Source organism: Heterodontus francisci, chromosome 47, assembly GCF_036365525.1.
Source record: "Heterodontus francisci isolate sHetFra1 chromosome 47, sHetFra1.hap1, whole genome shotgun sequence".
Taxonomy (NCBI): Eukaryota; Metazoa; Chordata; class Chondrichthyes; order Heterodontiformes; family Heterodontidae; genus Heterodontus; species Heterodontus francisci.
In genome coordinates, this window is record NC_090417.1 from 7,074,530 (window position 1) to 7,087,283 (window position 12,754).

A 12,754-nucleotide genomic window follows, 5' to 3' on the forward strand; every position below is an offset into this window, starting at 1 on the left:
CCCAAACAGCCCCCACCAAAGATACAGAATAAAATTCTAATGCCCCTTTCCTCTCCCCACCCCCCCCAAAAAAAACACTTACCTTCGGAATATTACCGTCCCCTGACCAAACTATACAAAGGTTGCAGTTCACCCCTTCACACCATCTCCTACACTGATGATGATTATTTGACCCCGTTCCCACCCCCCACACTAAAAATCTTAACTCCCGCCTCTCTTCCCCCCCCCCGCCCCCGCTCCCTCCACAGCCCCACCAGTATCACGCCTGCTTTCCCCAGGCGGGTAAGTGAAGATCCCAAGTAAGAATATTTAAATGTATTGAATTGTATTCATCTACATATGCAGATGCAGGTCCTGTCGCCTAGCAGCGGGGAGGGGGTCTCGCCACTGCCAGACAGATCAGGCCCAGTCCTCCCGGCGTCTGGCGCCATGGCGGACCTCTGCCGCAACGATCTTCCGCCCCCCCCCCTCCACATCAGAGCTTGTCGTTGGGGGCCCAGTAAAATCCATCTCCCTCTTTCTGCACACTATTTTCGTTTCTTCCAAAAGGTGTAAGGGGTGATTCTGAATCCAGCTCTCCACAGGAGAGCTACTCTTGTAGGAAGCACACTTTCCATGGACAAAATATAATACCAGCTGCACCCAAAACTTCCCACCTCTCCCTCTCTACAAGCACCTCTCCTCATTATTAGTATCCTATCACAGAATTAGCTCACCGCATGACTTTAATGGCAGGCCATCGAATGAAGTATGCACTTTCTCGTGCATGTTTTGTTTTTTAACATTTTAAATGAGCTGCCGCGCAGTAGATTGCAGCAGCTCTACGGTGTGTGCGGGCTGCCGTTTTTATTGCCCATGCCAGGGATAGGTACCAACAAGTTGCACCACACGGACATGGGGCAATTAATTTGTATATAAAGCGTTTGTTAACCTAATGCCATCAAAACACAGTCCGATTTAAAACTCATTTCTCCCTATTTAGTGAGATACCTGCCACTGATTTTGCAGACACAAGTAGTCTCTGTCTGCCCACACACTTATGTAGTGATGCGGCGAATCAGGATAGATGTCCATCTGTCAGATGTGATCTTGATCTATCTCCCTTTTTATATCAATCCCTAACCCCTCTCTGTGTCCATCTCACCTCTCTCCGCTTTGTGTTCATCTCTCTCCCCACACTGTGTCCATCCATCTCTACTCTCTCTTCCCCCTCTCTCTCTTTCTCTCACTCTCATTCTGTCCTCTTTCTCTTCACCACTCTCCCTCTTTTCTCTCTTCCCCCCCTCCCTCACTCTCTTGCCCCCCTCTTCCTCTCTCCCTCTCTCTTCCCCCCACTCACCCCATCTCTCTCCCCCCTCCCCCCCCCCCCTTTCTCCCTGACAGTTGCAGAGAAGCTTGAACTCTCCCCAAAGCTGCTTTGTGATTGGTCAATTTAAAAAAAAATTCACAGCCATCAGTTTCACAGCTGACAGGTGCTCAGAGCAGAAACAGTGGCTTCTGAAGACGGGACAAGTTCGGGTTTTCCACGAGCTTTTAAAAAAAAAAGTTAAAAACGGATCCTGCCGGAAAAACCCAAATGAGTCCCGAGTTTGGAAGCCGCTATTCCTGCTCTGAGCACCTGTCAGCTGTGAAACTGATGGCTGTGAATTTTTTAAAAGTTGGACTTGTCTGGAAAGAAGCCAATGGGAAATTTCTCATCAATTACCAGTCACGGACCTCAAAATCTTTGACCACAGACACTGGTGTCCATGTACGGTCACTTGGCCAACCCCTGTCCCACGTTCCCAATAGGAAAACTGGGCTTGAAGGACATGTGGGTCAGAGAATGGGCGATAACTTTGCAGTGCTGATTCCCTGACCTGCATTCCCATTGAACATGGTTTCCTGCTGGGAATGAGTGCTGAATTTATTCTATGCAAAGCAGACCTATGACACTTCTGTAAAAAATAACATTACAACAGCATATGCCCTAGAACAAAGTGCAGAAAAAAGCCTGATGCAACATTTGTGTACCTTTAAGTACAGTTCCCTGTGTTTGAAAGATGAAATGGTTTTTATTCTGTGCAAATCGGAACTGAGTTAAGCAACTGCACAGATGCGATTGGCCTAATAAGGCAAAGATAATTCTCACTGTTGGTTAGAACGTAATTACGAAGCAGAAATTTTCCACTACGTTCTGCAAACACCTTTGATTGGAACCATTTATTTTTTAAAGAAGCTTAGTTTGAAAAGAAAATATCTGTTAACTGATGATAAAAACTTTTGCAGTACAAGTTATAATTTTAAAACTGAAGATGGTGAATGATCTCACACAGTTCACCCCTTGTAAGTGCATATGTAGCGTTGTGTAGAGTGACAGAATTTTCTTAGCTTTGTTCCTGAAAATAGCAACTAGCACTGGCGATCAGTTAACTGAGTGGCAGCAGCCCTCTGAGACCGCATCGTCCCGCATAGGGGATCCTCGCCACTGGTCACTTGTTCAATTATTGGCTGAGGCATAGCGAATAAGAGCCGGGAGGTTATACTAGAACTGCATAAAATATGAGTTAAGCCATAGCTAGAGTACTGCATACAGTCTGGTCATTCCCATTACAGGAAGGATGTGATCACACTAGAGAGGGATACAGAGGAGATTTACAAGGATGTTGCCAGGAATGGAGTATTTTAGCTATTAGCAAAGATTGGATAGGCTGAGGTTGTTTTCTTTGGAACAGAGGAGGCTGAGGGGAGATTTAATTGAGGTGTATAAAGTTATGAGTGGCCTAGATAGAGTAAATAGGAAGGACCGATTTCCCTTAGCAGAGAGGTCAATTATTGGGGAATAGATGTAAAGTAGTTGGTAGAAGGATAAGAGGCGAGTTGAGGAGAAATTCTTTTCATCCAGTGGTTGTGGAGGTCTGAAACTCACTGCCTGACAGGGTGATAGAGGCAGAAACCCTCATCGCATTTAAAAAGTACTGAGATATATACTTGAAGTGGCGAAATCTGAAGGGCTACAGACCAAGAACTGGAAGGTGGGGCTAGACTGGATAGCTCTTTTTTGGCCAACACAGACACGATGGGCCGAATAACCTCCATCTGTGCTGTAAAAATGTTTCAATGTGGGGGACACCACAGAGAAGCCCAAACCTGTTTTCACACATTGCCTAGGCACAAACACTTTCCAGCAGGAATCACTTGTTAACAACCAGGACTGGGAATCTGGCTGGATTTTTCCCCTCTGGATGCCCAGGCACTGAGGCCAATAGTGCTACTCCTCACTGCTGCCCCAATAGCGATTGCCTAACCTGGCACAGATCATGGATTCTGGGATCCTCCTGGTCGGTATGATTCAGTGCACAAGTTGAAATCATCACAAAGATAATAGAATACATATATTCGTGATTTAATAGTATTCTGGGATCATTCAAAGTTTGTGTGTTTTGAAGGATCATGTGATACCTTATAACCTAAATCCTTTTATGAAATATTTATCTTGCAGTCACTTCCAGATGCCCAATTCTCAATGTATTATTTCTGGTATATTCAGGTACATTGCAAATCCTGATGACTTCTATAGTTCTGTATGTGGCTCTAAGCCATCAATTTAATTGTCAGCCTTGGCTCAGTAATACTAGATGTGTGAATTAGAGGTTGTGGGCTCAAGGCCCATTCCTGGTTCCAAAGTGCAGAGTCCCCGAATATCAAATGCATTATCCAAAATATTCACCTTTATCAGCCTAGGTGTTTACTTTGTGTGTGTTAATCTCTAAATTTACAGGTTTTGTTCAGCTGAAAAGACAAACACTGGGATGGTTTTCAACATGAAGACAATTTTTTGGGGGTAATTGTGCGATTTCCAATATCAACAACAGTAAAAAGAAAATAAGTAATGAAGCTTTATACATCTTTGGGGAGACAGAAAATGGAACTCGAATGCTACGTTAGACAGATCAAGTGTAGTCAAATGTAATAATTGTGAAAAGAACCAAGGGGAGATAAGGAGAATTTTTTTTATTTACACAAATTGAGTTGCTATGATTGGGTAGCACTGCCGAGAGGACGCAGTTTCAGCAGTAATTTTCAAAAGGAAATTGAATAAATACTTGAAGAGGAAAAAATTGCAGGGCAATGGGGAAGAGCAAGGGAGTGGGACTAATTGGATAGCTCCTTCAAAGAGCCAGCACAGGCATGATGGGTCGAATGGCTTCCTTTTGTGCTGTAGGATTCTATGAAAATAGGCAAGATTAGCAACAAAGGGATAAAATAGGCAAATGGAGGGTACGGAAAGCAGAAACTGTTAGATTTTAAATGCTTATTTCTGCAGCTTAGATTCATTATTACATTAATTCATTATTAATTCACTTTAATTAAGCTGGTCCTGGCATTTGGCGCGCTTTCTGTTGCATTCACAGTGTGTGAGAGCTGAAAACTTAAAAAAACAAATAAAACCAATCATCCCCTTGAACCTCTTGGCAGTGCATGGGTCATTGACTCCAAACTGTCTGTGAAGTCACTGTGCACCAAATTAAGCATACTTGGGTATTCTAGTAATCCTAAATAACTGCTAAATATTCTGTAGCCCCAGGAATTGCACTAGTTTATTGCAGAATGCTGCAGGAGGAGAGGTGTTCACTAAATGCTTGCAGACATATTGTGGAAGATTAAGTACGTGTATGTTTTGAAAACCATCAAAGGTATTTTGGTGCTCAAACAGTTAAGTTTTTTTTTAAAATGAGGAAGAGTGGCACAGATGTGGGCTTAATGTAAATGCAATTGCTAAATTAGTAATTTTTGTGCTGTGGTGGCCACAAGTGACTGACTTGGCTGATGAGATAACCGAACCAGAAGTTAACCAGCAACGGCCAACCACCTTATCGGCCAACCCCCGTCATAAGACAGCATCCTGAATTCAACCACATCAGTCGTTTGAGCACTAAAATAAAAAGTTTGCAGCTCCTCACTGAACGTCTGGCTGGTGAGGAAGTTGCATGTGAAATTTGAATTTTAGTTTTTATTTGACTTGGATGTTTGATTTTAGTATCTCTGGGAAAGTTCTGATCACATCTTTTTTTGTGGTCTTTATATGAACAAAAATACGTCAAGAAAGCGGGGCAAGGGCTGGACTGGCTGCCTCCCTCACCCTTCTCCAAAAGGGTTCAGGATTCTCAAGGAATAAGAGGTCATAATATAGTCATATAGAATCTCCCAACTTCCCACATAGCCACTCGGTCCCTGAAGATGAGCAGAAACTATCAGGCCCAACAATGTTCACCTCATTCATCACTGTGGCCAAACACACCACTCATAGAGTGCTCGCCAATGGGGGAGGAGGGAAAAAAAACCTGTAGAGCCAAATTCAAGGAAAATGCTAGGGAATTCCTCCCCAGCTACCCAAAAATCCATGAGACTGTGGGTTCCCATGACACAACAGTGAACTGACTTAACTAACCACATGCTACCCCCTCACTGAAATATCCCTGTTCTGACTGACCTCAGTCTCTACACTAAGCAACTTCTTATCAAGCTCGCCTCTGCTCTGCTTCCCTCTTGCCGGTAATTCCCCAGTCACACATATGGTTAATTCCTCAATCTCGTGAGCGCATGAGACCAAGATCTCCATTTGCAGCAAAACTCTCAGACTTTGTTATTTCCTTCTTCATACACCTTCTTCCAATAGGTCAAAAACCCTTGCTTTAATTTTTTGACCTGGGAAGAATTGCCTGACGATTCCTTTACCTGCTATCTCTCCAACTCTGCCCTTCTCCTTCTCTGGCCCTTCACCTGTACAGATATTCATGCCTTTGCTGCTCTTGTCAATCTCTGCCTCACCTCCACTAAATCTCAAGACAGCCTCTCATCCTTCACATTCCCCAGTTACAATAGTTATCTCTGAGGTCTCAAATTCACGGGTCAAAAGCTTGCATGCAGCTTGTCTGCTCATACACCTCCTGATCCTTTACAACAGCTTACATTCATATATAGCCTTTAATGTATGAGGTGTAATCTGACAGAAATGGATATATTGGGACAGGTGACCAAAAGCTTGGTCACAGAGCTAGGTTTAAGGAGAAAAGGAAGGTGCAGAGAAGGAGGGGTTAAGGGTTTTTGTCTATTCCAGTTATTTGCAGTTCCTTCCCATTTTATAACATCAACAAAATGGAGAGTTAATTTTTGACCCCACTTTCAAGTGCTGACAGAGATAGAAAGGGCACATTCACTGAGGTGCATCACCTGTGTCCTGCCAGTCCATGTCTTCAGCCAATTTTCAATTCATTTCAGAAGCATTTCGCCGATGCTGTAGCTTTGAACCTTGCAAACCAATCTCTTTATTTGGCTTTGTTAAGAGGGGGTACAGGGTCATTCAGGTCCAACTGAGAAAACTAACAAAGTAAACAGTATTGTGATCCTTGGAGAATGGGTGAGTTAAGAGCCTCAAGCTGCTTTTATGTTCCTGGAGTGTAGATGATGCCAAACGTTGCTAGTACTCTTAAATGCAAATGATCTGAGCAGCAGAGGGATTCTATAAATCTGCAGTAGAATAGGCCTCGTTGCAGACAGCTAAACCTTTGCCTTCGCATGTTAAATCAGCAACACTAAGTAAAAACTTAAATTATGTTGTTACTGCAGATTTCTCGAAGAACAAAACAATCTGAAACTACTCCCCTTTCCACCTCTTCCCCAACCAACGTAAAGAGCCAAGTTGCGTTGGCTTCTTTCTGGTGAATTACCCAGCACAGTGGATTCATGTCTGCAGAAATTATCCCATTGTGAGCTTCATCCAATTTGCAAGTTTCCCTGATGGTCAAATAATCTGACTGAGCAGAGACTGATTGACAGTTCCAATGTCCCAGCAGTTCAGGGACAAATAGTTTCCCGAAGATTAGGGAAACAAAGTTAGAGAGTGTAGAGCAGGGAAACAGACAATTTGACCCAACCAGTCTTTGTCATTGATTATTCTCCATTCCTCTTGCCCCCAGCTTCATCGAATGCTACTAGCAGATCCTTCTATTCCTTTCTCCCTCATGTGTTTTTCCAGCTTCCCCTTCAATGCATCAATGCTATTCATCTCAACTCACCCTGGTGGTAGTGAGTTCCACAGTCTCAGAACTCTCTAGCTAAAGAAGTTTCTCCTGAAACCCTATTGGATTTATTGGTGACCATAATTATGGCCCCCACTTTTGGCCTCCCTCAGAGTGGGCACGAAAATGTGTTTCTACATCTCAAACCTTTTCACAAAGATCTCGATCAGGTTACCCATCAGCCTTCTCTTTTCTAGAGAAAAGAGCACGATCCTGTTCAACCTTCCCTGCTAGGAACTAGAGGAGGCCATTCAGCCCCTCAAGCCTGTTCCGCCATTCAATTAGACCATGGCTAATCTGCATTTTAATTCCGTTTACCAGCCTTGGTTCCACAACCCTCGTGCTCTTACCTAACAAAAATCTATCAATCTCAGTTTTGAATTATTTGATCAACCCTGACATGAAAGGTTTTAAGGACAAACGGAGGCATTTAAAATGTGTTAATAAATGAGATGAACTGTTTGTTATAGTTGTTCCACAAATTCACTGACATTGTGTGAAAAATATGAGTGATAAAGTTGCCTCACTTTGTCTTATTTCATGAGACACATTTCAAAAAAATCAATCTTACTGTTACTTCTCTCATTCAATACACGCTGCTAAAAAAACTTCTCTCACCTTTGGCTTCCTTAATTTATCATACTGCATAAATTACCCTCCTTTTGTCACTTTCTATCACTGTAGAAAAAAAAACTCTCACCTTCTGCCTTTAAATAAATAAGTTTTCTTGCTGTCGTGCTCTGTGTGCTGCCAAATATGTCCAGTGTCTCTTCCTGTCACGTGATACCAGTGTATTGTGAACTCCATTCTCAAACTCTGTCAAATATTAAGTTCTGGCCTTCTCTTTATGAATGACATTATAACACAATCCAAGCCAAATGTTGCTGCATTTCAACAACATCCACCATAACTTGGATTTATATCACGTCTTTAATGTATTAAAACATAGGAAGATAGGAACAGGAGTAGGCCATTCAGCCCCTCAAGCCTGTCCCGCCATTTAATGAGATTTTATTTTTAAAAATTTATTTTAGAGATACAGCACTGAAACAGGCCCATTGGCCCACCGAGTCTGTGCCAACCAACAACCACCCATTTATACTAATCCTACATTAATCCCATATTCCCCACCACATCCCCACCATTCTCTTACCACCTAACTACACTAGGGGCAATTTGCAATGGCCAATTTACCTATCAACCTGCAAGTCTTTGGCTGTGGGAGGAAACCGGAGCACCCGGCGGAAACCCACGCGGTCACAGGGAGAACTTGCAAACTCCGCACAGGCGGTACCCAGAACTGAACCCGGGTTACTGGAGCTGTGAGGCTGTGGTGTTAACCACTGCGCCACTGTGAGATCATGGTCGATCTGTGGCCTAACTCCATTTTCCTGCCTTTGGCCTATATCCCTCAATATCTTTGCTCAACAAAAATCTATCTATCTCAGATTTAAAATTAACAACTGTTCTAGCTTCAACTGCTGTTTGTGGGAGAGAGTTCCAAACCTCTACCACCCTTTGCGTGAAGAAGTGCTTCCTAACATCTCTCCTGAACGGTCTTGTCCTAATTTTTAGACTATGCCACCTAATTTTAGAATCTCCAACCAGTGGAAACAGTTTATCTTTATCTGGCCTGTCTTTTCCTGTTAATATCTTGAAAACATCCCAAGACACTTGACAGGAGCATTATCAAACAAAATCTGACACCAAGCCACACAAGGAGATACTGGGGCAGGTAAGAAGGTAGGTTTTAAGGAGTGTCTTAAAAGGAGGAAAGAGATGTCAGGAGGTTTAGGGAGGGAATTCCAGAGTTTAGGGCTTCTGCAGCTGAAGGCATGGCCAGCAATGATGGAGCAATTAAAATTGGGGATGCTCATAAGGCCAGAATTGGAGGAGAACAGAAATCTCAGAGGGTTGTCGGTCTGGGAGAGATTACAGAGATTCGGGGGTGGGGTGGCACGAGGCCATGAGGGATTTGAAAACAGGGAGGGAATTTTAAAATCGGCGCATAGCTTCACAGGAACCAATACACGTTAGTGAGCACAAGGGGTGATGGGTGAATCGGACTTGGTGTGGATATTTCAAAGTCCGTATTGCCCATCAGTTTCTTTTGATATTGATTTTCACAAGTTAATCAAAAGGATGCTTGCATTTTCTTCCACATTCCGGTGGAAAAATGACCAACTTGCACAATTAATTAAACCTGAGCTCTTTAGAGACACAAAACTTGGAAGTGTTGTGCGTGAATGCAGCAAAGCTGATAGATATTTCTTTAAGATTTGCATAAACCTCAGCTGCAGATCTCAGACATACATCTTACACTCTCTTATCACCGTACTCAGATCTGCTGAATCAGTGACCTCATCATGGTACTGATGAAGCACACTGTGTGTGCACTCTAAATTATGTTGGTTTAAGGCACGTTCTCATTGCAGAGCGATGGGCTAAACATGTCTTCTCAAAGTACTGCAGTTGTCCCTGGGTGTGGGTTGAAACGTAAAACCACTTCTAGTATGGTTGTAAAATGGCAATCCCATTCAGAGGGGCTGTGGGAATGGGAAAAAACTACTCTAGTACAGTGGGACGTGCTCATCTATTGGGCTGGGCTTGAGGCATAATATAGGAGCAGATGGGAGAAGCACGGCACATGGCTATGCTTTACCTCACTTTTGAAAATTTAAATTCCACCATGATCTCATCCTCACTATCTCTACAACATGTGTAAGTCCTGCACCCCACCCAAAGAACTTTACAATTTGCCAAACAACTTGTTGTACATAATGCCCTTCTGTTTGCCACACCTTTAATGGTTGCCTTATGTCCCACTTTGTGGAATTCCCTCCCGAACCTCCTCCACCTCTCTATCTCCCTCTCCTCCTTTAAGACCCTCCTTAAAACCCTTGGATAAAGCTTTCGGATACTGTTTCTAATCTCTCCTCCTTTGGCTCGGCAACTCTTTCCTCACACTTTGAACACGTGGAACTTTTTCTGTTAAAGGCCGTAAATGTTACGCTGACAAAAGTGTTTAATTCCAAGAAAAAAATCTCAAAAGAAATACATTTAATAAGATGATTCCAAAATTTGGAAAAGGAAGAGGTCAATCAAGTTTGTGGGTATTCTGTTCTCACCTGAGTGATGGGTGTTTGCACTACAACCCCGCCAATGATTTCAGTCTTGTATGGAATCTGTTGCTTCTGGGCTTCTGTTGTAGGTCTTTTTAGTTCGGCACTGGGTTGTGTGTCATTCGCATTGCCCTTTGGCACCTGTCAATGTAAAATGAAAAGAAATATGTCACGAAAACAAAAGTATTGCCTTGTATTCACCGTCTAAGGTCACACTTAGTCTGTAATTTATATTAGCTACAGAACAAGAATCACTCAGTTCATTGATGTAGAAATGCTAGCTTTGTGGTCTCAAGTGTTCTCAAGAAACTGTTTGCAATGCCACCATACATCTCAATTCTGACACAAATTAGTGCCCTTCCCCCTCAAAAATCTGTGGATATCCCACAGCAGTCATTGCTGTTCACAGAGGTTATTCTTTTGTGCAGTGAGTTTTTACAAAAAGTAGAAGATTCTTGTCCATGTGAAAGACATCCTGAACTTTCTATGATGTTGTAAAAACATTCAGTTTTAGCAGTTGCCGGAAAAAGACATGGGACACACCTCCAGAAACTGTTACAGTGTTGTGTTTGACCTTCCAAACTCCAGCTAACAACCACAACAAACTCAGCCGAGTGTGGTCTGTTACATCAGTCCTTCTACTGACTGATGACACAAGGGCACGGTTATCAAAATAGATCCTCCATGAATTGTCTATATTTAAAGCTTCAGAAATTCTCCCTGACTCTCTTTCTCCGAGGACAATGAAAATGCATGTGGAACAAAAGAGGACATTGCAATAGTGTGGTGCCTAACCAGCTTTGTTTCAGTTGGGAAAAGGGCCTTGTTTTGCCCACAGGATCTTTTGCTACCCTGTGACAGCCGAGCAATAGATCCCTATCAGTGTGGTAATTTATACTGAATTGTCCACTGCAGGCTTATTCTCAAATCTCATCACCTATACATTCTCATTTAATTTTCACTAAAAAACAGCAATGATTGTTTTTTGTTGGGTGTTAAATGAGAGATTTCTCATGTCTTTTTAAACACGCGCTAAGCACAATTCAAAGTAAGGTCTACTGATGATGGCAGGAAACTGAGGTCATGATAAAAAAGTAATATCATTTCCTGAACCAGCACTAGCCCACTGACACTCTGTTCAGGTTGTAGGGTCCAAGGCCACTTTGAATCAGATTCTGGACAAAAAGAAACACATTCAGCCATGTAAAAAGTACTTCAGCTCTTAAAAGTTTTTGGTTGCACAAAGAGTGAAAGCTGGACACTCGATCACAATAACACATCAAACTATATGGGTGCCCTAGGGTGTACATTTTATTGCAGAGTCGACTTTTCACTTCCACAGTGCTGCAGCATGTTTTCCTTCTTCCCTAAATACTTCCCTTCCCCAGTGATCCCAGGATATCGCTTCCCTCTCAATCCTGCCAGACTGTAACACCTACCCTCAGTGCTGCCAGCAACTGTGACTCATCTTCTCTTCACATGCTGCCAGATCCTCCCCAAGGCTGCCAAAGCACAGGGAAGCAGCCCAATCTCACATTACACCTCAATGCTCTCAAACCCCACACTCCACCCCCCACATGCTTGAAAATCGATGGTGGGGGCTGATAATAAAAGGGAGAAAAATATTTTTTGAAATGAAAAGTAAAATCATTAATGATCATTTGGCACAAAAGGATGAAAGCCAGACTGTAAAACGTCAAAGGGGAGTAAAAATCTTGACTTTACCCATATCTTGTTGCACACTATCATTGAGTTGCGAATTTTGGTGCTCAGGATATTAATTATGCGATGAACATAAGAACATAAGAAATAGGAGCAAGAGTATGCCATTTAGCCCCTCAAGCCTGCCCCTCCATTCAATAAGATCATGGCTGATCTGTCCCAGGCCTCAACTCCTCTTTCAGGCCTGCTCCGCATAACCCTCGACTCCCCGAGATTTCAAAAATCTATCTACCTCCTCCTTAAACACATTTAGTGATCTAGCCTCCACAACTCTCTGAGGTAGAGATTCACTACCCTCTGAGAAGAAATTCCTTTGCATCTCAGTTTTAAATATGTGACCCCTTATTCTGTAACTATGTCCCCTCGTTTGCGATTCCCCCACCAGTGGAAACATCTTCTCAACATCTACCCTGTCAAGCCCCCTTAGAATCTTATATGTTTCAATAAGATCACCCCTCATTCTTCCAAACTTCAATGAATAAAGGCCTAACCTGTTGAGCTGTTCTTGATAAAGACAACCCCTTCATCCCAGGAATCAGCATTTTCTGAACTGCCTCCAATGCTAGTATAGCCTTCCTTAAATACCGGGATCAAAACTGTACACGGTACTCCAAGTGTGGCCTCACCAACACCCTGTACAATTGTAACACGATGTCCCTATTTTTAAAACTCTAAGCAATAACCCCTAGCAAAAAAGGCCAAAATTCCATTTGCCTTCCTAATTACTTGCTACACCTGCATGCTAACTTTTTGTGTTTCATGTACAAGAACACGCAGATCCCTCTGTACTGCTGTATTTTGTAGTCTTTCTCCATCTAAATAATAATCTGCCTTTTTATTCTTCCTACC

At 42.8% G+C, this 12,754-nt stretch overlaps 1 protein-coding gene across 2 annotated transcripts in view; it reads right to left on the reverse strand.

Moving 5' to 3' along the window:
* LOC137357056 (pleckstrin homology domain-containing family A member 2-like) overlaps positions 1-12,754 on the reverse strand; it is a 120,140-nt gene that overhangs the window by 31,394 nt on the left and 75,992 nt on the right. For both annotated transcript variants that reach the window (XM_068023033.1, XM_068023032.1), the window contains exon 6: positions 10,190-10,324. In XM_068023033.1, coding sequence (XP_067879134.1) covers positions 10,190-10,324 — 135 coding nt within the window. The remainder of the gene's footprint in view (positions 1-10,189; positions 10,325-12,754) is intronic.